The sequence below is a fragment of the Temnothorax nylanderi genome, unplaced genomic scaffold (genome assembly GCF_030848795.1).
Source record: "Temnothorax nylanderi isolate EJ_2023f unplaced genomic scaffold, tnyl_v1.0 TNYL_tig0142_pilon, whole genome shotgun sequence".
NCBI classification, from domain to species: Eukaryota; Metazoa; Arthropoda; class Insecta; order Hymenoptera; family Formicidae; genus Temnothorax; species Temnothorax nylanderi.
The window spans coordinates 27,387-54,438 of record NW_027249204.1 but is presented as its reverse complement, the minus strand read 5'-3'; the positions used below and the strand labels follow the sequence as shown (position 1 = coordinate 54,438).

At 38.4% G+C, this 27,052-nt stretch overlaps 1 protein-coding gene across 8 annotated transcripts in view; it reads right to left on the bottom strand.

Moving 5' to 3' along the window:
- LOC139777248 (rap1 GTPase-activating protein 1) overlaps window positions 1-27,052 on the bottom strand; it is a 112,144-nt gene that overhangs the window by 75,698 nt on the left and 9,394 nt on the right. Inside the window, exons 1-3 of one of the 8 annotated variants that reach the window (XM_071714554.1) lie at window positions 20,449-20,617; window positions 19,939-20,214; window positions 18,904-19,211 (exon numbers count right to left, since the gene is read on the bottom strand). The exons of 2 other annotated variants lie outside the window; for them this stretch is intronic. In XM_071714554.1, coding sequence (XP_071570655.1) covers window positions 18,904-18,944 — 41 coding nt within the window. In that variant the 5' untranslated portion in view covers window positions 18,945-19,211; window positions 19,939-20,214; window positions 20,449-20,617. Of the gene's footprint in view, window positions 1-18,903; window positions 19,212-19,938; window positions 20,618-25,448; window positions 25,804-27,052 lie in introns of those variants that run through there. 5 more of the 8 variants (XM_071714552.1, XM_071714553.1, XM_071714555.1 and 2 more) reach the window with 5 other exon arrangements.

Here is a 27,052-nt window from a genome sequence, read left to right as displayed (position 1 = left end):
TCGGAAAGAACGGGAAATGAACGTTACGTATATAGTGGGGGCAACGTATACGATGGTGATTTATCGGTGATAGATTTCGCTAGTGATCCCGAACGAGTGCCATAATGCGGCGGGTATCGCATACCTGGTGATACTCGAGCATATGTGCCGCTCGTAAAGCATGCCGGTAACAATGCGGTCTCTTCGGTCTGATTGCCATTGTTCCAGAGAGCAGGAGAACGTATGGAACGTCAACGACCACGAAACACTTCACGAGACAGGGTGATAGATCTTCAGGAATGTGTAATCACTTATGTAACATCGCCTTCATTTAATCGCATTTGAGGTACACTATGTTGCTTAAGCGCGATAGTCTGACATAAGTAAGATGGAATGGAGCCGATAAATGAAACATATAATATAATTCAAACGAATAGAGAATAATTTCTCAACGATACAAGACCAACAATTAATGCAAAATCGTTAAAACGTAGGAGATATCTTATAACTAATATATAATCATGACCGAATCAAACACATGAAAAAATAGTTACTATTAATTCGCTTACCATTCCAATGTTATTATGTTAATTTGATCTCCAAATTGTCACTCTAGCTCGTTATCATTTTAAATCAACATTTTCTTACTTTGCGATCTTATAATTACTTCGAAGTAAAAAAGACTGTTAAATTTCCTCATTCACCCGAATATTCCAAGTTTACCGCGCTTAATTTTATTAATTAAATATAAATTCTATCGTTGCAATCGGAACGATCCTTAGCATCGACGATTCCGCATATTATTCCGCTCGCGCTCGGTAGCCGCATCTCGTGCGTTTGTTTCGGAACGAACGGTGCACCCGTTAAAGTTGTACTCGTACGCTGCAACGTCTACCTACGCGCGGCGAGTTCACTTGACCATCTATCTACCTACCTATCTATCTATCTACTTATCTATCTACCTACCTATCTACCTACCTACCTACTCACCTACTCACGTGAATCCATTTGCGCGACTTGTCTCGTTTCCGTGGCGTTTTGCGCCCCGCTGCTTCGTGGCAGGTTTCTCGCACGCCGGACATCAAGGCCCCAATTTTGCAAAATTGCACAAACTGTTATATGTACACGGTGAGCTAAATTCTCGATTCGTTACAGATACACGAGGAAGAAACGCGCCAATTGCATTGCGCGTTTTCCTCGTCACACAGATAAACCGAGAATGATTTTCGAATCGAGTTCGAAGAAATTAAATCGCCTCGAATCCCCGCCGACAACGAAAGATTTGAATCGACATTACATCGTCGGATGAGTCGGATGAGAAATAAAGAGATTTCCTACGGCGAGAGAAACGCAACCGGCGAAACAGATCGTGTCAGATTAATCAGTGCGAAGAATAGATTCTCAGTGAGTAAACGCCGTTCTAGGAAAAAAAAAAAAACTGTATACAGATACAATGCCAAGAAAAACGTAATATGTGAGAACAATATGTAATACACTAATATTCGGACGTAATATTTCTGAAGAGTTTATGCATCTAAATGTGAACCGAGTACGATTATTACCGCGATAAAGATGTAGACGATAAGCGATGCGAACAAGGCGGCCGTTAATATGATAATAATATTCTTTTTCTTAGCACGCGCTAATAATGGCCGCTGCGAAACGTCGCCGTCGTTGTGAAAAGTCGTCGACTCGGGTTATTAAAGGAAGGGAAAAGAAAGAACGGAAATACAATAGCGGTAGTTGCGTAACGTATCGTAAGCATGTATTGCGGTAGACGACATGGATACGGAATATCCAACGTGGTTAATATAGCGGACACGTGGGCGACGTTATTTTTATTATATACCATCTTGCAAAATCGCGTCACGGTAAGATGGCAATAAAACTCAGGAACATATTCATTAGCGCCGTTAAACGAACAGGTAGCGAAAAATAAGCGGATATTGCGCTTTAAATAAAATTTCAAGTTTACTTAATAACAGTTAACTGTTATGCTCGCCGGTTGTGAGCTTCGACGGCGATTCGCAATATTGCGCGCTGGGAGATACGTCGAAACGAGTTCGATGCGCGAGCGCAAACAAACGGTAACAACGGACGAGCGCTCGACAATCCTTCTCCCCCGTTCGAGACGAATCGGATAGCTGATAGAGAATAGGAGAAAAAGAGAACAAAAAAAGTGGAACAAAAACAAAAATAGGAGAAAAAAGGTCGGCCGGTGCTCGGGACCCTTTCGACAGAACCGCCGCACGCCGCCGCACCGTGCCGTTTTGACAGAGCTTGACGAATCCTGACACGAGGAACGAAAAAATCTCTCGAAGAGGGTCGTAAGACTGAGCGGACAATTGAAATAATAAACTGATTATTCGACACACACGTTCAGGATGCAATCGCTGCAAACTGCATCGTTAGATTGCACCAATAAAAATCTTTTATTTCATAAGAGGTCACGTGTCTATGAGTTTAGATTAGAGAATTATCATTACGTGTTACTACGTTACGTGTTACGTTACCTAAGTTTATCTCCTTTGCGTTAATTTTAACGACAGACTCATTGACAAATTACGAGAGAGTTGGTTTTACTTTAATTAATATCGAGGTTTATAAAGAAGAGAATTTAAAGAGAGATTGCCATCTGCTGTGAGTTTTTAATATTTGACAGAAAGTATGTCAGAGACCAAGATCTGAAAGTTGAAAAATGAGAGGGGCCGATTTTACGGAATAACGCAACATTTTCAAGTGAGAGGGAATGACAAAAACGTGTACCCGCCCGTCCGGAAAATGCGATCGAAATGAAGGGGGAACGAGAAACAGGGAGCCAGGGGGCAGGGTGCTACACAGGAAAACCTGCTGCACGCGTGCATGGGGGTACCTTCATTCAATCGCGTACCACAGGCGATCTCGTAGTAGCTCGAAAAGAGCGACGCGGCGCTTTATTATTGAAAGTGCGTAGAAGGGACGTGTGGACACGCGAACAAAACTCTCGGTTGCGGGGTAGAAACTTTTTTCTGTCCGCTTCTCGTGGGATTGCACAGAGCACGGAGAATCCCGTCCCGTTTCAATTTCGCACAGGCCGCGCCGCGGTGTCAGGGTTCATCTCGACCAGATTAATTTCGCGGCTCGATACGTTTTGAATGGACCGAGAGGCTTCGTCGTTTTATCCTCTCTTTCGATAGCGTGTTGGAAAATTTTGGTCCCGGAAAATACAATAGAAACACTACTGCGCATGAAAAGCAAATATGTTTAATTAAATCCTGAATGTAAAGAAATCTTAAGAAATCTTAAAAAGAGATCTTATTCAGGGATAACTTAAAGATATATATACAGGGCCAATTAAAACTTTCCGCTCTGTTTTCTTTTTGTAGCCGACTGATTTGTACTGAATATATTGTACTGTATACAATGCATTTTTTTTCTTTTTGATAAGATAAACGTTTGTGATATTGTAATGAACTAAAATTTAACAAAAATTTAGTACAATCTTTTTCTTTTAGTTCTTTTTAAATGCCAGCAAATAAATGAAATAAAAAATCGCGTCGTCAAAAATTCTTTGTTCCGCGATCTTTTATTTCATTTATTTGCTGGTTGATCTCCTTTCCGTCGAATCGAGCGAGTCTATTCTCGGGCCGGATCTTACTCATCGCCCGACAGCGAGATAAACTCGATTATGCACAGTATCTTTTATGACACAGAGGAAAACCGTACATTTCCGTTATTGTCACATCATATTACGCGATTCGTTCGACGTTCATCTATTCAGGACATCGTCGGAATGACGATAGAAAGGCATCTTGTGTATTCTGACATAGTGACACAATGCCGCACAAAGCGACCGTCAGGAAAATACATTATCATGCCAATTGGAAAGTTGAATGTAATAACAGAGTAAGTCGAATAAGATGAGAAAAATGAGTTCAAGCCTCAATATTTAAATTAAAAAAATTTAATTTACATAAATTTAATGTAAATATAATTTACATTAATTTCAGGGAAAATTAAACTCATATTAATTATTCTAATTTCTAAATTTAGATTTTAAAATAATATCTGGGGAAGAGAGATTTAGATTCATATTCTTCAAAATGGAAACGCTGTTTTATATATGTATATTACAAAATTCTTTTTAATTAACCCTCTGTCTGAATACGTTTTTTTTTGCACTCTTGGAGTGTATACGTGAGTATGTCACATTTGACGTTATTTTTCCCTACTTTAAAGTATTTAAAAAATATCTGCAAAAATTCATAAAACGTATCTCTACATTGTAGTTGATGATTTTATAGTCATTTTGATAAACGTTTATTTAATATTTTCTGGTAGGCTTGCAAGTTTTACAGTTACGAGCAGATATCATTTTGGCTCGAACGTCGTAGACCCACGTATACAGACGGAGGGTTAATAATAATAATTACAGTAGTAAATGTGTTTTCATCGGCTAAATATGTAAGTTTTGAGTCAACCGTTCAATTGTTCGGCGCAAAACAGCAACGAGTGAATACATTTAATTGCCATGATTCGCGGAGTTCAACGAGAGTCAACTGATACACCTAAAGCGCTATTTGCCAGGGAGACAACGCTGGAGTATCAACGGCGCGGCGCGACGCGACGCGACGCGTTGCAACTCGTTTTTTCCTTGTTGTTATTTCCGTCACGCGATTTCCGGTGAGTTAAATCGGAGGAGGTGCATCGAGACATCCTCGTACTGCGCTGCGGAACTGGTAATTACAGTTAGCGAGGGCGATAAGTATCGCCGCTCGTAAAGTACAAGCCTCCCTGTCGTCGCGTGTATCTGTATAGTCTCCGCAACTGGCGGGATAATTAAATTTGACGTAAAATTAATGTAGCGCGTAATTTAACATCTAATAAGTCTCCAGACGGAACGTTTAATTGCTTTTCGACAGATTTTTCGATTTTTGAAAATTTTCCCTTACAATTACTTAGCTGGAAACATCAACAATTCCAGATCAGAGAGATCAGAGAGGTCAATAATTTAGTAACAAAACTTTCCTTCTAGCTATTCAAGCTTATTTAACCCTATTCACTCCAACGTTTTTTCCGCCCCTTTAATCCTCCAACCATGCACTTTCGAGTCCCACGTGTTTTTTATAATGTATAATAGCTTTGAAAAATTCCCCAAAAATTATTATATCTTTATACCTTCGACTAAAAATCAATGTAAATAAAATTTGGAAATCATTTATTTAAATATTTTTTTACAAGAATTGAATGTTGAACAACTCACGTTACATGTTTTATTTAAAAAATCATAACTCACGAACAAATTGACGAAATTTAATGGTTCAAAGCGCAAATTAAAGCTAAAAGTAGTGCGAATGAGAAAAAAAATATGAGGTAATTATTAATTAAATAGGAATACTTAATTTCGTCGCCGCAAATTTGGTAATTTTTAAATGGTACAAAAGGACTTTAAGGACTTAGAGAATGCTAGAAAAAGAATTTCTGAATAAAAAAAAACAAATTTGAAGTGTGACAGATAATTTTTATGTAAAAAAATTAATTTTTTTATAATCGTAGCTCCTCCCCACCTCTTCCACCTGCCTTTGAGCCATAATAGTCCTCTGTGGAATGTCAAATTTTTTTTTAACGACAAAAATATTTTAAATACGCTTAAATTATACACAAAAATACATTTTTATCAAAAAAAAATTCTCACTTACCTTTCACACAACACTGACGTAATCCTCCAACCATGCACTTTCGTGTCCCACCGAAATTTTGATTGTTCGCCGTTTCGAGAGTAAATGAGCTAGGACTTTGAAATTTCTACCTGATGTTCCCTACTATAACAACTTTTTTTAGGGGTGGGGGGATTATATCTGACGATCATTTGTTTTCCGGAACAAACGACTGTTAGAAACTCGTGGGACACGAAAGGGCATGGTTGGAGTGAATAGGGTTAATAATGAACATGTGGAAACTCGATCGCAATGTCGACACGATGTCGATAATCGCGAGTAACGCTAAATGCATAGTCGGAACGAGGATCGAAATATTTTCAAGGTTCATGTTCAATGCAGATATATTACTCGCACCTGCGTGTAATGTCGAGGTATTGTCGCTTCCACGGGATTAACATTGCGGTGAAGCACGTCGACAAAGAGACGAACGTGCGAATGTCGCCGCGTCCTTTTCTCTCCGTTTCTCGCGCGACTAACACGAATGGAAATCCTTCTTCCTGTCGGCGCTTCGTAAATCGAGCTGATGTCCCTTTCCACGGTGAGACATTGACTAACGACGTATAAAGGCAGGATATAGTGGTGTACGCGCCGTTGCCGCGCGCGGAAGGATAAAAGGGATCAAAGAAACCGAGACGCAACGTCTTATTACGCGCGAAGAAGTCTGTCAATTTATTTTTAAATGTTTAAAAAAAAAGTTTGCTCTTAGTACTTCTAGGCAAGAATTGAAGTTGGGGGTATAATCAGTTTTTTTTTAGCTTAATCAAGTTTTCAATTTCACATTTTTTCTACGGGTTAAAGGGACCTTAGTTTCTCCAACTTACATCTCTCTAAATTAATTAACGGAAAACGTTTTTCCGTTTCATGTGGAAACATATATCTCATCTTTCGGAAATAAGTATTTCTTTAACAGAGTAAATATTTTATAGAATACATTATAAAGTAAAGAATACCATAAAATGTGTGTGTGTATTGCAGAATCTATCTGATAAATATAGATACATTCTTTTGAAATTCTAAAAGATGCAATCGAAGCATGCATGTAACTTGTTTTTTCTTCATCGCAGTAAAACGATTGTTCAGACATTCGCAGCAAAGAACTCGCGCCTCTATAAAAACAGGTATTTCAGCGACAGGAGACAGTAATAACGATTACTGTCCTCTGTCAACTCGATAATTTTATCCATTTAATTTCGCTTTGGTCATTGTATGTGGAAAATAAAAATCACGATAAATGTTTCTCTTCATTACGGCTTGGCACTTGACACGTGTTGGCTACGGCATACTTTACAGACTGACTTTAATGCGCGATTTCTATCAGTTCCCTCGCATTGTCGCGACTCGCGAGATTAGGAACGGGGTAGCGGGATGGACGCGCGAGAATATCCTTGGATTTGGTATTCGACGATCACCTTCGTGCGGCGAAACGCGAATTCTCGTGAGCATTCTCGCGACGAGAGTTCGATATTCCTCTGTGCGTTGTTTGCGAACACGCGAGTACGAATAAACGCATGATACGCGGCAATGATATACCGGGTGTCGACGAACAACTCGCGTAACCGCATTAACATCAATTTCGAGTATCGTTATCGTAATTGTGAATCACTAAATATCTCTGTAATTAACGAAACTAAATGATTTGAAAATGCCGTCATCTCATTACGTCTAACAATAAGTTAGAAGAGATAAAAACGGAGCTGTAACACTCACAATTTATCCGCGATTTTCTTAGTTATTACCTGCGAAAATGTGTGAATTTAAAATCGTTCAAGGTCGCAGAGACGATTATATCATTATGTATATTTCATTTAATTCCGGATATTTTTGACAAGAATATTATTGCTAATCTTTTTAAAAATAATATCGACATATCAGAACCCACGAGCGATGGTAATAAATCAGCTTTTTCCGGTGACCTCGATATTTAGCATTAATGGTCGTCTCGGTGGATGCGACAAATGGTTCGTATGCGCAAGATCGTTTAAAGAATAGGTCATACCACTACCTACACGTCTATATTTCAAAACAAATGGTGCATTCCAGAAAGAACTGGCGAGAGAGAAATCAAGCAATCTCCTTATTCGGCTCACATCAGTGGCGGATTAAAAAAAAAGCATGTCCTCTTATCGAATAAAAATAGATGTTAAAGTAATATTTCTTTTAAACGACGCGCAATGTGTGTGTGAAAAGCTCTTGCTCAATCTACACGCGAATGACATATTGTGAAAGAGATAAACGTTCACTATCAAGTGATTTAATGCAGGGATGTCAATATAAATATTTTATTGTAGATTTTTTATTTGACAAAATCTCTAACAACAAAACGGAACACCGTATATATTCGCGCGTGCACATATACGCACGCGAAGAAAGTCCACGTTCACGTTGCGGATGTCAAGGGATTATTGCTCGAACTCACGAATGCGTCAGGTCACAGTACATTGTGTGCTACAGTCGACTGCAAAAACAGCTTTTCAAAAGCAGAAACTTTAGATTTCACACTTAGTGTTATATTAAAAAGATTGATTTCCACGTAAAAATTAATATGACAAAATGCAATGTAACGCGTGAAATTAATTTGTATAACAAAAATAAAAATATACAACAAAAAATGCACAACAACAAAGGTAATCGTTCATAGTTTTTGGATGCTAAATATAATCTCGTTTTATTAAATTGCTCTATTACGTCACAATTTTGAAAAATTTGCTGTTAAAATTGCAAAAAGGGTTATTTTAGTGTATTTTAACATATTATAACTACGATAGGTGACGTGTTGAAGAAATTTTGCAATTAAACTTGAATATGTTGTTAAGACTTTCAGGGGAAACTTCATTCCCTTAAAAAGAATTTGTTGTGTCAATCATGGTTAAAAAAATATTTATAGTATAGAGATATAGAATTTATTGCGTCAAAGTTGCTATTTACCATATTTAGACCATTAAGCGCCTACTAAATATTTTTTACTTATATTAATAATTATCAGATTAGTATCCAGCAACCTGAATAACTCTTAAGTTCAAATAACATAATTTAAAAATATTGATAGATCCTTAATGGCCTATGTAAGCCGCAACTTTGACGTAATAGATCTTACATTAATTATCAATTTTTTAATCATTATCGTATGACAGAATATACTAAAATAACCCTCTATTGCAATTTTAAATAAAATTTCTCAAAATTATGAGACAAGATTATGAGAGAAATGATTATTTAATGTTTCGCGAATTCAATATTACAGCGTTGAGATATTTCATGTCCCTCATAAATCAGAAACATCGGTAGAAACATCGAGAGCATAGGAAAGAAGCGTAGCTAGCTCTAAGGTGACAGGAATTATCTAATCGCACGATTTTCCCCGCGTCTTACTTTCATTCGCAACTGGTTCTGCCACTTCAACGTATACGTATACGGTACGCCGGCACTTAGCGAGTCGCGTTAGTGGTAATTATTAACATGTTTTAAGTGCAGCCAACGCGGGACACCACAATCCCCGCGATTTCGATAAAATCGACAAGATGTCAAGCGCTTTTACGGTTCGAGAATACTCTGGGATTTTTAGAAAAACGGTAAGGGAAACTAAAGTGTCATAGAAATCACACGCTTTTTCCAAATTACAAGTAGCAAGCAAGAATATTTTCGATCGCATCCATCATTTTTGTATTATAAAGTTGTTTTATATATTATATATGTTTTATATATTAGTAATTGTAATAATTAGGATAGGCATAGACTTTATAAGATATGTACAATGAGACAATTTCCACAAGAATAAATTAATTTCCTTTTCACAAAAATACAAAAAATTAATTTCTTTTTAAAAAAGATTTTATCCTAAAGTTATCCAACGGAGCCTTTATCTCTCCAATTTACCCTAAAGTATTTTCAGGCCGTTTCGCGTTTATCGAAATATTCAACGTGATCAAAAATCCCGCGAGCGCAAAATTTACCATTCATTCCTTTCCTTTTCTCGAATATCAACACGCCGCGGTATATAAATCCTGGACGGGCTTACCTTTCGACGTTTTTTCCGTTACGCTAAGGTAACCTGACCGAAAAATGTCCACGTTGCTCGCACGATTCACCCCGACGGTTACATCCTTTTCAAAATACACGGAAATGGGCGTGGATATGAAGCACATTCAGCAGATCGAGAACTTGATTTTTTTAATAGCCGACGCTGCATTGATGCATGATCTTTTATACGCGACGGTTAGAAGCTCCGGTTTCTTGCCCTTGATGTTCTCATCCTTCCGATATTAGCATAACGACATTCATATTTTTTACTCGCTCATAGTTTAAGATGTGCAATATTTAAATTCTAAATATCTAAGACCTTCAAATACGATTTCTCGAGAAGCATTTATCTAAATTAAAAAAAACAGACATGGTTGTAAAGAGAATTAAAAAATTTTTGAAACAATGTGTTACTTAAAACACTGTAGAAAGTTCAAGGGCCAATAAACGAGCAATCGAGATGTTAAATTCGAAAACAAAAGTAGTTTGATAACTTTTAAATATACATGGTGGATTGTTTCAAACTCCACAGTCTTCTTTAACCATTAAATACTAAATATAACAAATTAAAATAGTTAAGGTGGTTCAAGCAGTAATTTGAAGTCACAAAAACAACTATTGTTACTAGTGACAAATATGAATGATTTAGTATGTAAAAATCAGCATACATTTAAATTAATTATTCCGTAAGGTGTTTTCTCATTTAACCGTTGCTATAAACTGAAAATATCAGAGCAAAGTCACAAATTTGACTAGAGTTGGTGATATAACCATAAATATGATCACGCCGGTAAAGAATAAAATATACTAAAATAGAAAAAATATACGTCACAATTTTTACAATTCCGCGATAGTGAATATATTCATACAACTGCCGAAAAAGATATGTTATCCTTATAACCTCCATTCAACGGTGGGTGAATGGTAGGACACGCGTCTTGTGCGTCAGCTGACGCGTGCGACGTTGCCAAGCAGCCACTCAAGACAGCCGCCATGACTCTCGTGTCGTGTCGAAACGTCGAAAGTTGCCGAAAGTTTGTCGAAAGTTTCGCTTTATTTATATACGGTACGGTCAATCAATTTGGTGTCGCGTCAGTATCTTTAGAAATGTTTATTGCATCGATTAAACAGTTTTTTATTTGTACATCTACTCGAGAAGTATGAACGTATTCCATAAATGTGCGATCTGACCCTCCTTCCCTATTATCACCATGTAAAATTGGCAAAGTTTCCATGACGGACATATATCTCCGGAACCAAGCGGTAAAAAAATTTAAAATTTTTCAGACACACTCTAGGAACGTTAACCTTTCATTTAATATCATATTTTCCGGGTTATCTACATTTGACCTAAATGCTTGAACCACCTTAAAACAAAGAACATATATAGTAAAGAGAATAAAAAGATAAGAAATACTTGCCATTTAAGATTTTCGAAGAAATTACGTAACACGGCTTTAAAGCAGCACAGTGTTAAAAATTCATGATAATTATATATTTTCCTTAAAAACAAAATTGACATGTTTCGACATATTTCGTGCGAATCAATCAGTTAAAACAACGAGCCACAAAAATTTTCGTTTGCTCAACCTATATATTATATGTGTCTGATATAATTTTCCTTCAGATCTCCTAAAATAATATTCACTGATACGATGCGCAGCGGCAGAATTGTGATTATTTATAAAATAGTTAATTTATAAAATAGAAATATATGAAAATTATAGCAATTTACGGAGTAATTAACATCTGAAGAATAATTATCTGCATATAAAATAAATAATTATTTCTACGAGCGTAAAATAAAAGGTAAAATAAAAGAGAATAATTTGCTATGTTCCTCGGTCGTCCGATACCTTTCAGACCTCTTTGTCAGACTTCTTCATTGCACTTGTATACGTATCTCGATGTAACACCCACGAAAACATGGCTATTTACGATCGCGCGTATTCATCGGAATAGAAAATGCGCATTAATCACACGTAACGCGCACTTTACTAGATTTTACTTTGCGACGGAATCCCAATGAAACGCAATCGCGAAACTAATGCGACAAAAGTACGAGCTTAATTATGACACTGTGCCTGTTAATTAAACATATAACATCACGATGTCGCTCGATTTCATATTGATCCGTTTCACATATGTACAATTCCAAGTTGTATACACTGTATAAAATGAATGTCTCTCGAAATATTCATTTCGTTGAATAACCAATACATGTACAATCGCGGGAGTTAATCAAACGTGCCAATTAATTGCTAATTTATAGGAAATAATCAATCGTGTTTGACGTCTCCTGCTCTTTGACACGATCACGTTTCGATGGATAATGCGAGGATATAAGGAACGTTGATATCTGCTGACTATAGTCTCGCCGTACAAATACACAACACAGCGCACGACGACCTTGCATCATACGTGCCTGTTAAATAAAACAAACATCAAGATACACGCCAGACGGTTTAGCCTTCTACGAAATATTTAACGTATTATGAAATAAACATGTGTGCTATAAATATTCCGTTTCTACCGTTTCATGTCAATTACCAATATGAGATTGATGTAACACGGTTTCTCGTTACCTAAATGATCCGGTGATTCGTATACTATTCCGTGTTATGAATCGCAAAGTGGTGGACAAATTACATTTAAAAAAGTTCAAAGTGCAATATGAATATGTGTTTAAATCAGAACACTGTAAAAGAGATAATTGTCAAATACAAATATTGCAAAGCTCAAAGCAATAAATTATTTTAAAATAATTTCTATTTGTCTCGGTTCCCAGACAAAGAAATCGCGCGAAATATCTGCTTCAATAACCAGTCATTGATTACAAATTATTAATCACCTATGTCCATTTCTACCAACGTATATAGATTAACTTTAATCTCGGTTTAACTTACTTTTTATCTTCTGCTAAAATGCCCATTTCTACCAATGTAGATTAACTTCTAATCTCGGTTTAACTTACTTTCTATCTTTTTCTAACTTTTAGAACTAAGAAAAGATGACAGGTAAGTTAAACCATAATCAAAATTAACCTGCGTTGATAGAAATGGACATAAGTTGTAGTTCTAAGAATTAGAAAGAGGTAAAAAGTAAGTTAAACCGAGATTAAGGTTACTCTGCTATTCTGTTAATAGTTGATAGAAATGGACGATTACTTATAATCGCGAGTTATGCTAGCGTTTGATTCTGTTACAATGCACGATAGTAAAATGCGCGTTACGGGTGATTAATAACCCCAGGGTGCTGTCCAAAGTGCGGTGCAATTATTCTATTCCGGTAATTAGTACACGCGATCGCAATTAACCGTGTTTTCTCGAGTGTTGTGTCGTGTTGCGTACGAGTGCAGAAGTTTGAGAGCAGAAGAAAGCTTGGGAGGTATCGGGCGACCGCGGAGCAACCACGAGGCAAATTAGTCTCTTTTATTTCATTTGTTGCTTGTAGAATTGTTTATAATCATGTTATATGCGGGTAACAATTATTCCCTCAAATATCAATTACTTTGTAAATTGCTATAATTTTCATACATTTCTATTTTGTAGTTCAACGTAGCTTTCCAACATAGTCGTAATTCCATCATTGCGCATCGTATCGGTAAGTGCCATATTACATCTGATTATTTTAGTACTGATTATAATGGATCTACGTGAAAATTGTATCAAATACGTATAATATAAAAATGCATATACATATGTATTAAGTTAAAAATATAGATAAATATAACATTTCGTGAACAACTATTAACTTTTGGAATAGATGGGCTCTCTCTGGGACAAATTATTACAAATATTTAATTTTGAAATTAATCGTCAATTTTTATTGAACATTTTACACGCGTCAAGTACGAGTAATGTAATATATTAAAATTTTTTTGTTATAAAATTATAATGCATTAAATTTTTGAATTTATTGATTAGATTAGATTAGATTAGTGACAAGTAAAAAGGGGCTTTGAGAGTTCAACGCGGTTGACGATGAGTGAATTAACATTATATCGATCTTTAATAGGATAATAATTATAAATCGGACGTTTCAATTCCGCTATGGAGCTAGTGTGGCTAAGTGACTTTGCTTCTCCTTTTGCTCAAGTTATGACTCATTTTAATTTCGATCATACAATAAACTATGATCATTAGCCAAGTTTTACTTGGATTTCCTCGCGGAAAATTACGCTATTTTTAGACCACCAAATTTTGAAGTTACTAATTTATTTCTCGCCGGCGAACATGAGATCATTTTAATATTGTTGCCGTATTAGTTATTCTATAATTATTATATAAAAATCGATATAACGTTAGCTTTTACATACCGTCAACCGCGTTGAACTCTCAAAGCCCCTTTCTATTAGTCCCTTGTTATTTATCCAATTATTAGATTAGATTGGAAATTAACTGAATTAAATTAAATTAAATCAAATAGCAAAGAAGCAAAAACACAGAGAGAAATAAAATGAAAAAGTACTATGACAAGTAGAATATTGACGTCTTTAGAAATAGACATTTTCAAACGCTTACACTTGACGCGAGACACTGTCTCTTGATATGAAATTTTTATTGAAATTTAATGTCCACATGGAACTCCCGTTTCATGGATGAGGATTAGAATAATACTCTTATGTATCATGCTCTACGAATTTTTATTTCACAAAAATACATAGAGAGTACATAAAAATATTATTCTAATCTTCATCCATAAGATGGGAGCACCATGTGGGCATTAAATTTCAATAAAAATTTCATATTCTAAAGCCGTGAAATTCAATGACAAGACATGCAATAAAAATAAATTATCTATAGAATACTATATTAATTTAGGTTGTGTTACTTCACTTTCTTAAATATTTATTTAATATAACGTTTGAAGTCTGACTTTGGTCTTTCTAAGTGGTTCTAAGATTAAAGATTATATAAGCTGATATAAAAAAGTAATATTTATAGATTTTTTTACATAAAGAGATTTGTATTTGTATAAAGACTTTTTTACAAAAGAAGACGAGCAGAAAATAATTTACTGTCCAATTATAATACTCAACATCTCGAGTACTCGCAACTCGTCGCGTCGCGTAAAAGAGTCACGGTGCGGTCTCGCTTCGCGTGTACTTGGCGCGAGACACTACCGTGTCTCTTGATATTTAAATTATTTTATTTAATGAAGAAGGCTAATAACTATTAATTATATCCAGTTTAATGATAAATAAGTAAGTTTGATATATTCTAATTTTTCACGACTTATTTATTTTTATTTACTGATAACTTGACTTTTTATCAATAGAAATAAAGATGTTTTATAACAAGAGATCCAATAATTATCTCATCACGTATGTATAATATTACAAAATATTCCAATAATTCGTATAATCCAAAATATTCCAAAATATCTAATATATCATTATATCAGATTCCATGGGAGTAATCATATGCTTTTTATGATCAGTTGATCTCTAATTAAAATTTGATTATTGAACTGTTATTTATATAACAACTGTCAATATGTGAGTGTGCCTTAAGTATCAGCAAAAGTAAAATGTTGAAGTTATTTCTGTTTACTTTTCGAATATATGAAGAGCCGTATCAAAAATGTAGCGACAAATGTTAATTTATAATGGAGCTATCATAACACACGAAACTTTCAAAATATTCAAAAGTTTCGGAACAAGAATAAAATGAATTTCTAGGTTCACTTGAATAGATATTTGGGAAAAAACAAATATCTAGTGCAATATCTAAAGTAGGTCCTGCGAATTATGGACTCGACCTACTTTCGTTCTGAGTTCTTCAGTTTTCCCTAAGTCGTGGAACACCGCGCTCAAGTTTCATAAATACTTCATGTAAATGGTCGTTTGAAACGCACTGTACACCCATGTACGAATACACGTAGGTAGTTCCCGACGTACCGAGCAGTCTTGCCTCGCGGATTATCATTTCCACGAATATAAAGCGTCTCCGTGCCGGCGTTGCACCGTGTGTCTACGAAGGAGAATCGAACGTGGAAAACGAAGAAAAGAAAAGAGACAACACCCTCGGAGCGAGAGAGATATCTATCTTTGATGAGATATTTGAAAGAATATAAAACCGCGATTAATCTAACAGACACACCGGTGGGTGTGTTTTATGAAAGAATTTTATAATGGAAGCGTGCACGCTATACGCCCGTATAAGGAATTGCGGAAAAGAGGATTTATGATGCTGAGAAATTAAGAAATGATACAGAGAGAGCTATCAGTCCGTAGTCTGCGGGATCCGCGGAATTGAACAATCGCGAATTCAAGCAGCCGTAATGTTGTGTAGCCCCGGGATTTATGAGCCGACAGTTTTACGAAAACAGAAGATGTTTGCGTCCAAGACTCGAAAACGAACGAGTAACTCTGAAAAATATATTTCATATTGACTTGCAAAAGAATGTTCTTTTTAGAATGGATGTATTCATAACCTACATTCGCACACAACTAGTTAGTAAAATTATATTTTAGAATTTTTTATAATTGCGATGTAATAATATAATTTCATATCGCAATTCCTTCGATCGACGATTTAAGCGTCGTTATAAATCGCGCGGAACGTTGCAAATATTATCGTCGTACTTTTTATCAATGTCCATCATGACATGTAATCATTTTTTATTGCGCCAGTACCATATATATGTTATTCCTTGAATCATAATGAACGATAGTTCTCGGGAAATTTCACGCATTCCGCGGTTGCGTTTCCTGAATAGTTTCCTCATAACTTCCTGCATCGCGGAACGCAGGATGTATGCGTCGCGTACGCACGATGACACATCGATTGAGTTTGTCTCGTGAACGTGATCCATTGATAGTTTGGAAAGTCAGATTTATATTATCCTTTTTCATATATATTTCACGTATATTTAAAATATTTAATTTGAAATAAAATATTATTTGAAATAGTTTATAATACCTAATAATATCCTCACATATGGTATAATGTTTGTGCGGGTTTAGCGTCCCACTTTTTGAATCTTTCGCGAACAAATAACTCTCGCGGCTAAATTATTTTCATAGTCGTTCATATAGTCATCTCTACTTTCGGTCAAGTCGACTCGCCAGCTTGGCGAACAACGAGCGTGTCCAGCGTGCGCGCGTAAATACGACGTTGGAAAAGTTTCACCGAGTGAAACCTTATTATCGCCGGTGCCGTGCGCTCGTTTAGCTCGCTCGTTCGCCCGCTTGCTCGCCCGAGATCCGACGACGACCTCGTTCGATTAATTTGCCAACGTTTCGCACCCACGAGGCGCCTGTCATTATATCCCGGATGAACGGACAGTGTGGGCTGACGCGGAATAAGCAGGAAATTAGAAATATATTCGCGTCACACTCTCGACTCGCCCGTGCAGATATGGCAGCGGATCGGTCGCGGAGAGGGAATTGCATCACTTGCAACTCGCAACGAGCGTGTGTCAGATGCCTTTTTTTCACGCTAATAGAGGACGTCGAAAAAGTGACGTGTAGCGACGACAAGAAGCTGTTGCCAGAAAATAAAATAACGTTAATTTGTGGATTAATCTGTAGTAAATGATAAATTCTACAGTCAATCGAATTAACTAGAATATATCGTAATATGTGTGTACATAGTACTCAAATGATGAACTTGAATTTTTATAAAACATGTGTAAGATATAGATGCAAATTATTTAGAAATGCGCACTGTGTGGTTAGAGGGTCGAGACGTGGGAGCACATATGGGAAGAGTGTAACAGATGATGGCATGAGAACTAAAGAGAAGGTGATAGAAATATTAGGAGAGGAAGGACAGGGGGATGACTAGATGAGAAAATGATGGGAGGAGGCAGAGTGCGCAAGAGAGGGAGAAGGTAGAGCAAAGGAGAAAAAGTAAGAAGATGAGCAATAGTAAAATAGTAAAATATGATATAAATATAACAATGGTAGATGGGCTTTATAAAATAGTACAAAATAGGGGTCTATATGTTGCTTGTATATGTACATATAAGATGTTTGATACCAAATGTATGAAAACTGAAGTCTTTTAACCCCCAGGGAAAGCAATAAAGTTATCTAATTAACTAACTAGATACAAATTATTTTATATTATTTTATTTAACAGACAATTAATAGAGAGTGACCAAGTTATCAATTATCATTATGAAATATCAGTAATAATGATTGGTACTAAACATTTAAATGGTCCAGGTCGCTAGGCACCGGGACACATCGCCCTTTCTAAAATCAGCTGCATAGAAACTAGAATAAATGCGCTGATCGAAGTGTAGCTAACGTCGAATTAATTCGTCGGCGATAAGCGGGATGCGGGAGGCAGTAGCCTGGTCTCTCGATGAAAATGAGAGACCCTCCATTTCGGAGTCCCTTTTATCGTTCCCGATATATCGTTCCGAGAGTGCGAGAGCGGCTCTTAGATCGTTCTAATTTCATCTCGAGCTTGATCCGCATCAAACTCGCTCGAGAGGCTACGTCGTTATATAACCGAAGTGGGAAAGAATGATCAGCCTTGTTCTCCGCGGTATGTTCATTGGTATTCCGGATGAGCGATATGCGCGTTTCTAGTGGACGAGATCGGAGAGCCATTTGCTCTCCGACACCAAAACGAGCTTTAACGAGGGTAATTTCGTTGCTGCCGCAGGCGCATTTTTCGTGGCGCGATCACGAAATCTAAGGCAATGATTAGTAAAATGCTAACAAAACAAGCTCGCTTTCGACACGTGAGTTCTTTCAAAGAGAAAAGAAGAAACGTCGTCTACGTCCTCATTCTCGATCTACTTACACAGCGACTTTTAAATTTGCGCAATTTAAACATATGAAAAACCAAGTATCGCATCAAATTTTATTCATGCCAAGTAACAAATCAAATAAAAATTTAAAACAAGTTTTTTAAATTCTTCTTTGATCATCAGCTTCTAATCATTCAGATTGCGAGAAGACTATACGTTCAATCTCTTTTTATAAATATTTAGACATATTCGAAATATCATTTTATATAGCTTAAAATGTGCAGAAAACAATTTATTTAGAAAACTTTTTTTAAATATTTTTCAAAGACAGTCAATTTTCAAGTTCCTACCTCTTAATGCGAACTATTATTTTTACAAGTACGAATTATACATTCTCTATCCAAAACCTGCCTCAAAATATAAGGACCATTCTGTATATTCTAAATGCATAATGTATGTAAGTTGTGGCATGTATATTGGTGTATGCAGCACTCACCCAGTATCACCGATGTAATCCAGCATGCGTATTTTCAGCATCTCGTATGCTGAATGGGTCGGCGTTCCGTCACATGTACGAGACTCCTGTCAGAGATCGGAATTGTCGCCGGCTCGTCACGATCCCGATGCCAAAATAATCGCACGTCGCCGATGACCGATATCCCGGGCAAGTCTAACGTGAGTTATCGAACGGTACCACGTCCCCGATGCCTCGAAACGAAGCCGCGCGTGCTTTGCGCGAGTCACCTTGCACGGGAGACGCACGCTTATTCGGCTACCCGATCGACGACAAAGCCTGAATTTTCACTATTCAATGTAGAATGTAACTACAATGATGTATACATAGATTCGTATTCGCGCCGTATATTTAATCCTTTGGCGTGACTTCGTTCAAAAATATATTTTTAAACATCATAGATGTTTGTAAAATCTCCGTACCAAATCTCCGTACCAATAAATATTACAAAAATTCATATTTCTAAAAAAAAAAAATTGCAAGAGAAGATACGTTTCGATTTTCAATATAACAAGACGAATGAACCGTGTAAAGAATATGGAAATTTGTGATGAGCATATTGTTCTACACCTGCCTCTTCCGAGAGGTGATCACGTTTAATGTTATATATACGGCATGAATATGAGGAAATTAGAATGCTGAATTAGAACACAATTACAGTAAACACAATTCGTTAGCCGGCGATCAATATATTACGATTTCATCGAGAAATCGGATTCTCAGAGAAGAGATGAAAACGACGAGAATCGGTGCACGATCGAGTTGTGGATCACAAAAAAAAAACACAATTTACATAAGGGTAATTTTACACAAAATAAGGATTTAAGATTGATTTTACGTCTGTCGAATGTTTCGTCGAATCGACGTCGCGATTATACCCGTCGAGACAATGCAGTTAGTCGGTCCTGTTGTCGTCTCGCGAAGTGGACCGCGAGCGAGAAGACCTCGACAAATCGCGACTAGAAATGACGCGCATCTACTTTAATCTTTTTCAAGACTCGTTCGAAATTAACTTACTCATAGTTTTTTCTGAGAAATCATCTCCTTTTTGCCTGTATCAAACAAATATCTTCCATTTTTCAATATTATTTTCCTTTCAATTCGGGCAAACAACGTTCCACGAACGATACCCCGACAGTGTCCGCGGACATATCAAGATAGAGAGAAACTTGAAATGATCTTGAAATTGAAACGAATCACCGGCATCCCCGTCGTTTCCGTCGCGTAACGAGTTCACGTGGGTTGTTTGACATTTGACGACATTAGTTTTCATCCGATTGTCTCGTTACGCCGCTGTTCCACCCGACAACAGATATAACAATATAATTCACAGATCATTCGTTATCGTTCTTCGCGAGTCACGTGGTACACGTGTACGTGGTTCACGTGTAATTCGCACTGGATCCCGATATAACGTCACTTCCGGCAAGGTCTGATACTACAACTCTCAAATATTACTACGTCGCGCGGTTGCAGTTTTGAGCATAACGTTTTTCTCAAAATATAGTGATTTTCTACTTCAATTACCGATTCGAGATATACATATATACACTGCATTTCCAGTGTATAGTTAACACTTTCTTTCGCACTTTTCGTCGAAATTCGACACCGATCGAGATTTGTCCCGTTGTGAAACGTCGAAGAGAAAACGACGAGAGACACGACGCGGACGGCGCGCGGCGTATCGAAGCGCCGAACAACTGTTTAACGAGCCTGCTCGTACTTGCATCGTCAGTGGCACTCGCTCCCACCCGCAACAGTCTCCGTCACCTCCTCCTCCTCCTCCTCCTTCTCCTCTTCCTCCTCCTTCATCGCTCACTATTCGCTCGAGCCCTCCACTGGCTCCGCTTTCCGCTCCTGTCCGAGATCCTCGAGAAGAGGACTTCGCGAACCGCTCTCGCGAACCGCTCTCGAGAACCGCCGGCGCCGCGCCGGTCTTTCGAGTTCGATAAGATGTTTGCGCTCTTTCAGGAGCCAATCGGCATCATTTCTCGACGCTTTGAGTGCCATCGATCATCGTCAATAGCCGGCACTAATGATATCAGTTATCATCGAAAAGTTTTTACGTACCTTTGAAATCCTCGCGCGTATTTAAGATTGAATCGTTCAAAATGTAACTATTTTATCTTACCAGTTTTTAATCTTTCAGGACTTTGTACCTTCCTTTATCAGTGAATCGGTAAAACCAATGAAAATACTGATGTACAATGATTCAATTCTGAACAATTGATTATTCTGTCATTACATAAATTATCAAAACTGTTTATTAAATGAGCAATCATGTGTAGTTATTTTATATGTATTTTCCATTACATATGTAAAATATTGATACACAGAAATGATGTCTTTTATCTCTGAGTTCTTGGCTCAGTTTGGATCTTTTCTGCCTGAGAATATAATGCCGCAGTTTTTTCTCTCTTTATTTGTTAAAAGAAGAAGATTATTAGCTTAGAAGAGGTCAGATTAGGTTAGACTAGCTTAGGGTTAAGAACCCCCTGATTTAGAAATCCTTCTCTACGTTGATGCCATTATGCCACGGTAAGACCGACAATTTTCTATTGAGATAATAGCACGGAGAAGAGACTCGGGGACTGGCGGAAAATCACGAGACTAGTTACCGAACGTATATACTAATAGTATGCCCCGTTGTTCGACCACGGAAGATCGCTCGAGGCTCGAGAACCGAAGTATATTATGAATTTCACAGCGATCGGTCGATCGCGCAACATTTTTCCCGCGCGAATTTTTTCCGACAGATTTACGGTGTCGGAATAGAATTTATTAACGTTACCGTACGAGGAAACCCAGGAACGGATAAAAATAAACGGGGAATTATTTGAACATGTGCACCATGCCTGGGTATTCACGATGCGCACGTGATCGCGCGATATCAATATTTGTTGTGATAAATTATCTGAGGAAGCTGCGCCCGATAAAGCCTCCACACCTCCAGCAAACTTCGGGCTCTCTCGAGCACGTGGAAAGCCCACTTTCCTTCCACGAAATACTACGACCGTTGTTGTTCTATCATCACCATCGCTCTGATAAGATTGCCACTTGAATAGAGTCACACCTTTTATTCACCGTAATGAATCAGGAAGTCTAACGAATCGTGCGATAATGCGAGATACGCTTAAAAAGGTGCACTGATAACCGCATAACAACAGTCGCCCATAGATATCGTATTAATATTTATAATACTAATGATACTATTTTATTTTCAATTAATTATGTTGTCAATAATATATTATTATTACAGTTTAGCGGGAAATTGCAATTGAAAATAAAGGTGCTGACTTAACGTATAAGTTAGCACCCCTACTCATTTATATTACATATAAAATCAAAAAGTTAATATTGCTAGAATTATGTGCTTTTGTGGTAGGGATGCTAACTTAACAAAGGTTTATAAATAGATTTACAAGATTATTTCTCACAAAAATTCTTCATCTTTCACGTATGTTTTTAAATTTTCTTTAAAATGCCATTACTAATAATTATGTTTTCTCGTTTCAAGATTCATGATTTTAACATGCATGTATACATATTATAATATCTACTAATTATAGTATAGACATTTGCAACTTATTTTTATTTATCTATTGTTTTGTTTATTATTATCATTTATTTAACTTTAACTCCGGGATAATAAATAATGCGTGGTTATTTCTTACTGTTTCTCGTGGTCGAGGGACCACAAAGAGTCCCTTCGCCGGATTGGATCGTGAACGACGATTCACCGCGCGCGAGGGATACAACCCCCTGTAGGAATATAGGAATAGGTAGAGCACCCGGGTGCATCGTGAGTAGAATAGCCAATTACCGGCGCACGTCGCATGCGTTTTTTCCTCGGCCCCTATTGTGATCGTTAAATTTAGCGGAATTATTTTGCGCGACCCCCTGCCATACCGTCATTAACGCGCGGTCATTAATCTTCGTCCGAAATCGACGCGTATCGTCCGCGCGCACGACATCGGCGATATATCAAATTTGCATTCAGATCCCGGAATCTCGGCGCGGTCGTAGACGCGGAAAGGCTCTCGAACAAGTCGACGATGAGCATGAAACGACTTGTCACTCATTGTCAGCCTCAGGAAACTGATAAGTCAGACGTTAGCACGTAACATCTGAGAAGAAACGACATCAATTTTGCAGTCAATGAGACGAAAAATGTCCAATCGCTAACAACATCGAAAACTCGGCCGAAAATATATTTATCAAATAAAAATCAATCATCTGTGTATTATTCGAAATCCAAGGCAATGTATGTATTTAAAAGTACAGGAAAAATTACATGAACGATAATTATAGGCACAACCGCGGAGAATGAGTTAATACGTTTAATATGATATAATTTATAAAAAAACGTTTGATATTTCGTTTAATATACATATAAATATTAATTTATTATTTTTTATTCCTTTCCTCTTGAGATCACGGGCGATATTACGAGCCGCGATGGAATCTCACGGACTCAATCTTATTGGCAGGATAATCAAATACGACAGAAACCCGTTTATCGATAGCTCACTTATCAGAACGATATCGAGACATTCGAGACCGAAACGTCAATATTTTACAGATACCTTACCCCATTCCACAAATATCGGACTTCTCCTTAGACATTTCGCACACACACATATGAAACTTGTTCGTTTTACGAATATTCTAAGATTACATATGTGACACCCCGAACGTTTTAATTACAATATTAAAAATATAATAAAATAATGCTAGATTAATGTTCTTCCCACGTTATAATCAAACTCATTATATCAACTATTCTATTATATTATTTCCGCACATAAATGCAACATATTTTTTTTCTGAATAAAATCCTACGCTTTTTCTCTTTTCGCTTTTCCTCTGAATGTTAGAAAAGTGATCTTTAGCTAGAAGAACTTGATGGCGGTGTTTTATAGTAGCGCTCTCAACTTGTTTATCGCTCGTCGAGCTTGCATAACGCTCTTCATTCATCATGAATGCGGGGGAGGACGCGAGGCCTTTAAAAAACCTAGATGACCCAGTTCCCAGTGTTCCGGTTGCGACCAACAGCGGCCGGCGGCCTCCGTTAACTAATCGAAATAGCGGGGTCATCCCGCCACGCCGATCGGGCCGATCGAGGTGCGCTACTCCTCTCCTCAAGGTCGTTTCCGTTCTTCCGTTCTACGCTGCTGCCCTACTTGCTTCTCTTGCGCGCGCGATGTCGCATAATTCCCGGCATCTAGTGAATCTAATTTATTACTTAACGATCATCTCCGCTCGACAGTCGATCGACGACCACTGTGCACTGCCTAAGCCGACGAAATGAGGATGTCCCCCTCCCTCTCCCATTTATTCATTTCTCCCTCCCTCCTTCCCTCCCTCGTCATAATAAACGATGTTATTCCCCTCATTATGTAAGGCATTATGGTGTTTATCGTTTGCTAACAGGTTCAGGGTTCTACACGATTAGAAAAATGAGCGACGCATGGCTTTAAAAAAAATGCCACTGCGCAACTCTTTGGCAGTTGATCAGGGAGTCGAATTTCCATGTCAAACTTTTGCGATACTTATTTATTGTGTAGTCCTTTGTTGCAGCCCGGCTAATCAAAGGGGCCGAATTTCCTTATCGATTTGCTTGAATGCCGCGAGCATGAGTGCGCGAATGCGTGGGATTATAGATTCGGCATTTCGGATTTCGGCCGATGCAAACACAGAAATGCGAACGCAGTATAGCGCGAGCCGCGAGCTATGAAAATAAGGAGAACCGTGTTACGAACTGTGAGAAAAGTTACTCAACAATTCCGTGCGAAAAGCAGTATAACTTAATAGAAACTCACTACCTACATTATTATTAGAATAAAATGATATAAAATGCAAATGATTAATACTATGCATAAATAAATTTACATATGGAATCATTTATAATTCGTAAAAGATTACAAAGAATATTTCCTCCTTTGTGATTTCTTTGAAAAAAAAACCAATATTATTATAAGAGATTATTGCTTACAATAACAAGTGTATGTTTTAGTTTTTTAGTAAATAGAATATTAATTCCATCACGCGAAACATCTCGATTCTTTTGATAACAGCGCTCATAGCTGTAACATTGGCATTGGCGTAACGATGTCTATAGTGGTCTATAGTCTATATGTGCGCAATGTTGAATATGTTGATCTTGACGAGTGAATTTCATTCGCTCGTATAAAAGCCTCTTTACTCGGCCTTCGCGAGAATAGTAACGCCGGAAGCGTTCCGTTCGAATCGAGATAGCACGATACATTAATAAGCCGTAATGGCGAGGCTTTCTAATAGCGATGTTGCGATGTTATCCGACGCTCACTTCAGATCGGATTTCGAATCGCGCTCTAATTATTTCAAGCGCGGAAAGAAACCGTCGTTCGAACCCGACAGCCCGACTGCCGACGACGACGACACCGTGATAGCTGAAAAACGTTGACGCGGCGAGGCGGGGAGGAGATACGGAGATAAGGGGGAAGTAGAAAAAGGGGGGCAAAAGGTAACGGGGTTAAGCACCCTACCTGTGGATCGTGGCGTTCCGGGGCTCCGGGGAAGCTGCCGCGAGTGCCGCGAATGTCGCGCGGCCGTGGCCGCGGCCGCGGCCGCGGCCGCGGCAGTCAGCCAGGGGTGTCGAGGCCTTGAAGAGATCGCCGAACGACAGGTGATGGCTGTAATCGCGATAAGCCCAGGTGTATCCTCCGCGCGTATCCTCGCTGCCCTCCTTCGCGGTTAAACGTTGTCGCCTACCGGCATTGCCGCCGCCATCGGCCGTAGCACCACCGCAGACGCCGCCGCCGCCACCACCACCACCCTCGGAGAGATGGCGGATCAAGGGTCGTCGCATGTCTCATTCGGATCGCGCGACCGACTGAACTCGGCTGCTCGGCAGGCTCGGCTCTTCCTTCGCGCGACCAGCGCGAAGTCTGCCGTAGGTCGGGTCGTCGCCGCCGGCGGCCGGCCGCGCGGGCCGCGATTCGCGCCGCCCGCCGCGCCGCCCGGGCCACACGGGCGCGGGGCGTCGCGTCGGCGTCGAAACGTCCAACGACCTGCTTGGTCGCTTTTGCGCGCGCGCACGCGCAAACAAGAATCTCGTAAAAACATTCGTTCACCATGCACCACGTCGCGCGCCGCGATGCCCGCGATCCGTTCGCATGGTTCTATTCGCGATACCGGAAAAAACGCATAATCGTAATACCGGGCGCCGGGAGAACTTGCCTACACGCGCGTAATTAACCACCTCGCGTGCTATCAGCTGACACTGCTGACAGTGACGTGAGTGACGGCACTTGACGGCGACGACCTACCTTGGCCGCGCTCGGCTAAACGGTCGACTGTCGCCCTCCCGCGGCGTCGCGGCCGCGACCGCGACCGCGGCCGGCACGCGTCTACTCTTCGCAGATAAGGCAGGTCGCGTGCGCAACGCGCTTTACGCGTTACCGGCGCTACAGCGGACTGATCTAATATAAATGATATTCGTACCATTCGTGGTCGATTCAGAAATAGCTAGGCCATACGTGTATGTATATGATTGAGGTTCATTAGCGAACACTCTATTTATCGCCTTGTACCATTACGTAATGGTAGTTAAAATGTTTCTTACTAAACTATTGAGAATTTATCTCCATTTTATGAAGTAATTTTCTTGAATTGGAAATTATTTGGAGATAACAATTTCTAAAAATTATTCAGCATATACATGACGATCTTAATAATAAATGTAATATTTTGAGGAATAAGTAGAGTTAGCGATCAACCAACTGAATCGTAGATTCCCCACGACTTTTCTCTCTTTACCATGCATCCATAGTTTAAAGTTTAAATCGCAATGTTTGCCGAGAGGGCATTACTGCACGAGAAATTTTCCAAGCTATTCAAATTTCCACGAAACCAGTATTGTTTGATATCTCGTCGCAATATACGCGATATTTCTATTAGGTATATAAATAGCATTATCTAATAACAGATTTCATGTCTTTAGGCGCAACTTGATTTCGAGAACTGCGTTTAATGAAAAATCCATCATTACGTATAGTAATTGTATCGATAGAATGTGAACGTGTGACAGTTTTATCAAGTCAACTTCGCGCAATCGTAGCATTACTATTCAAATATGTAATATTATAGT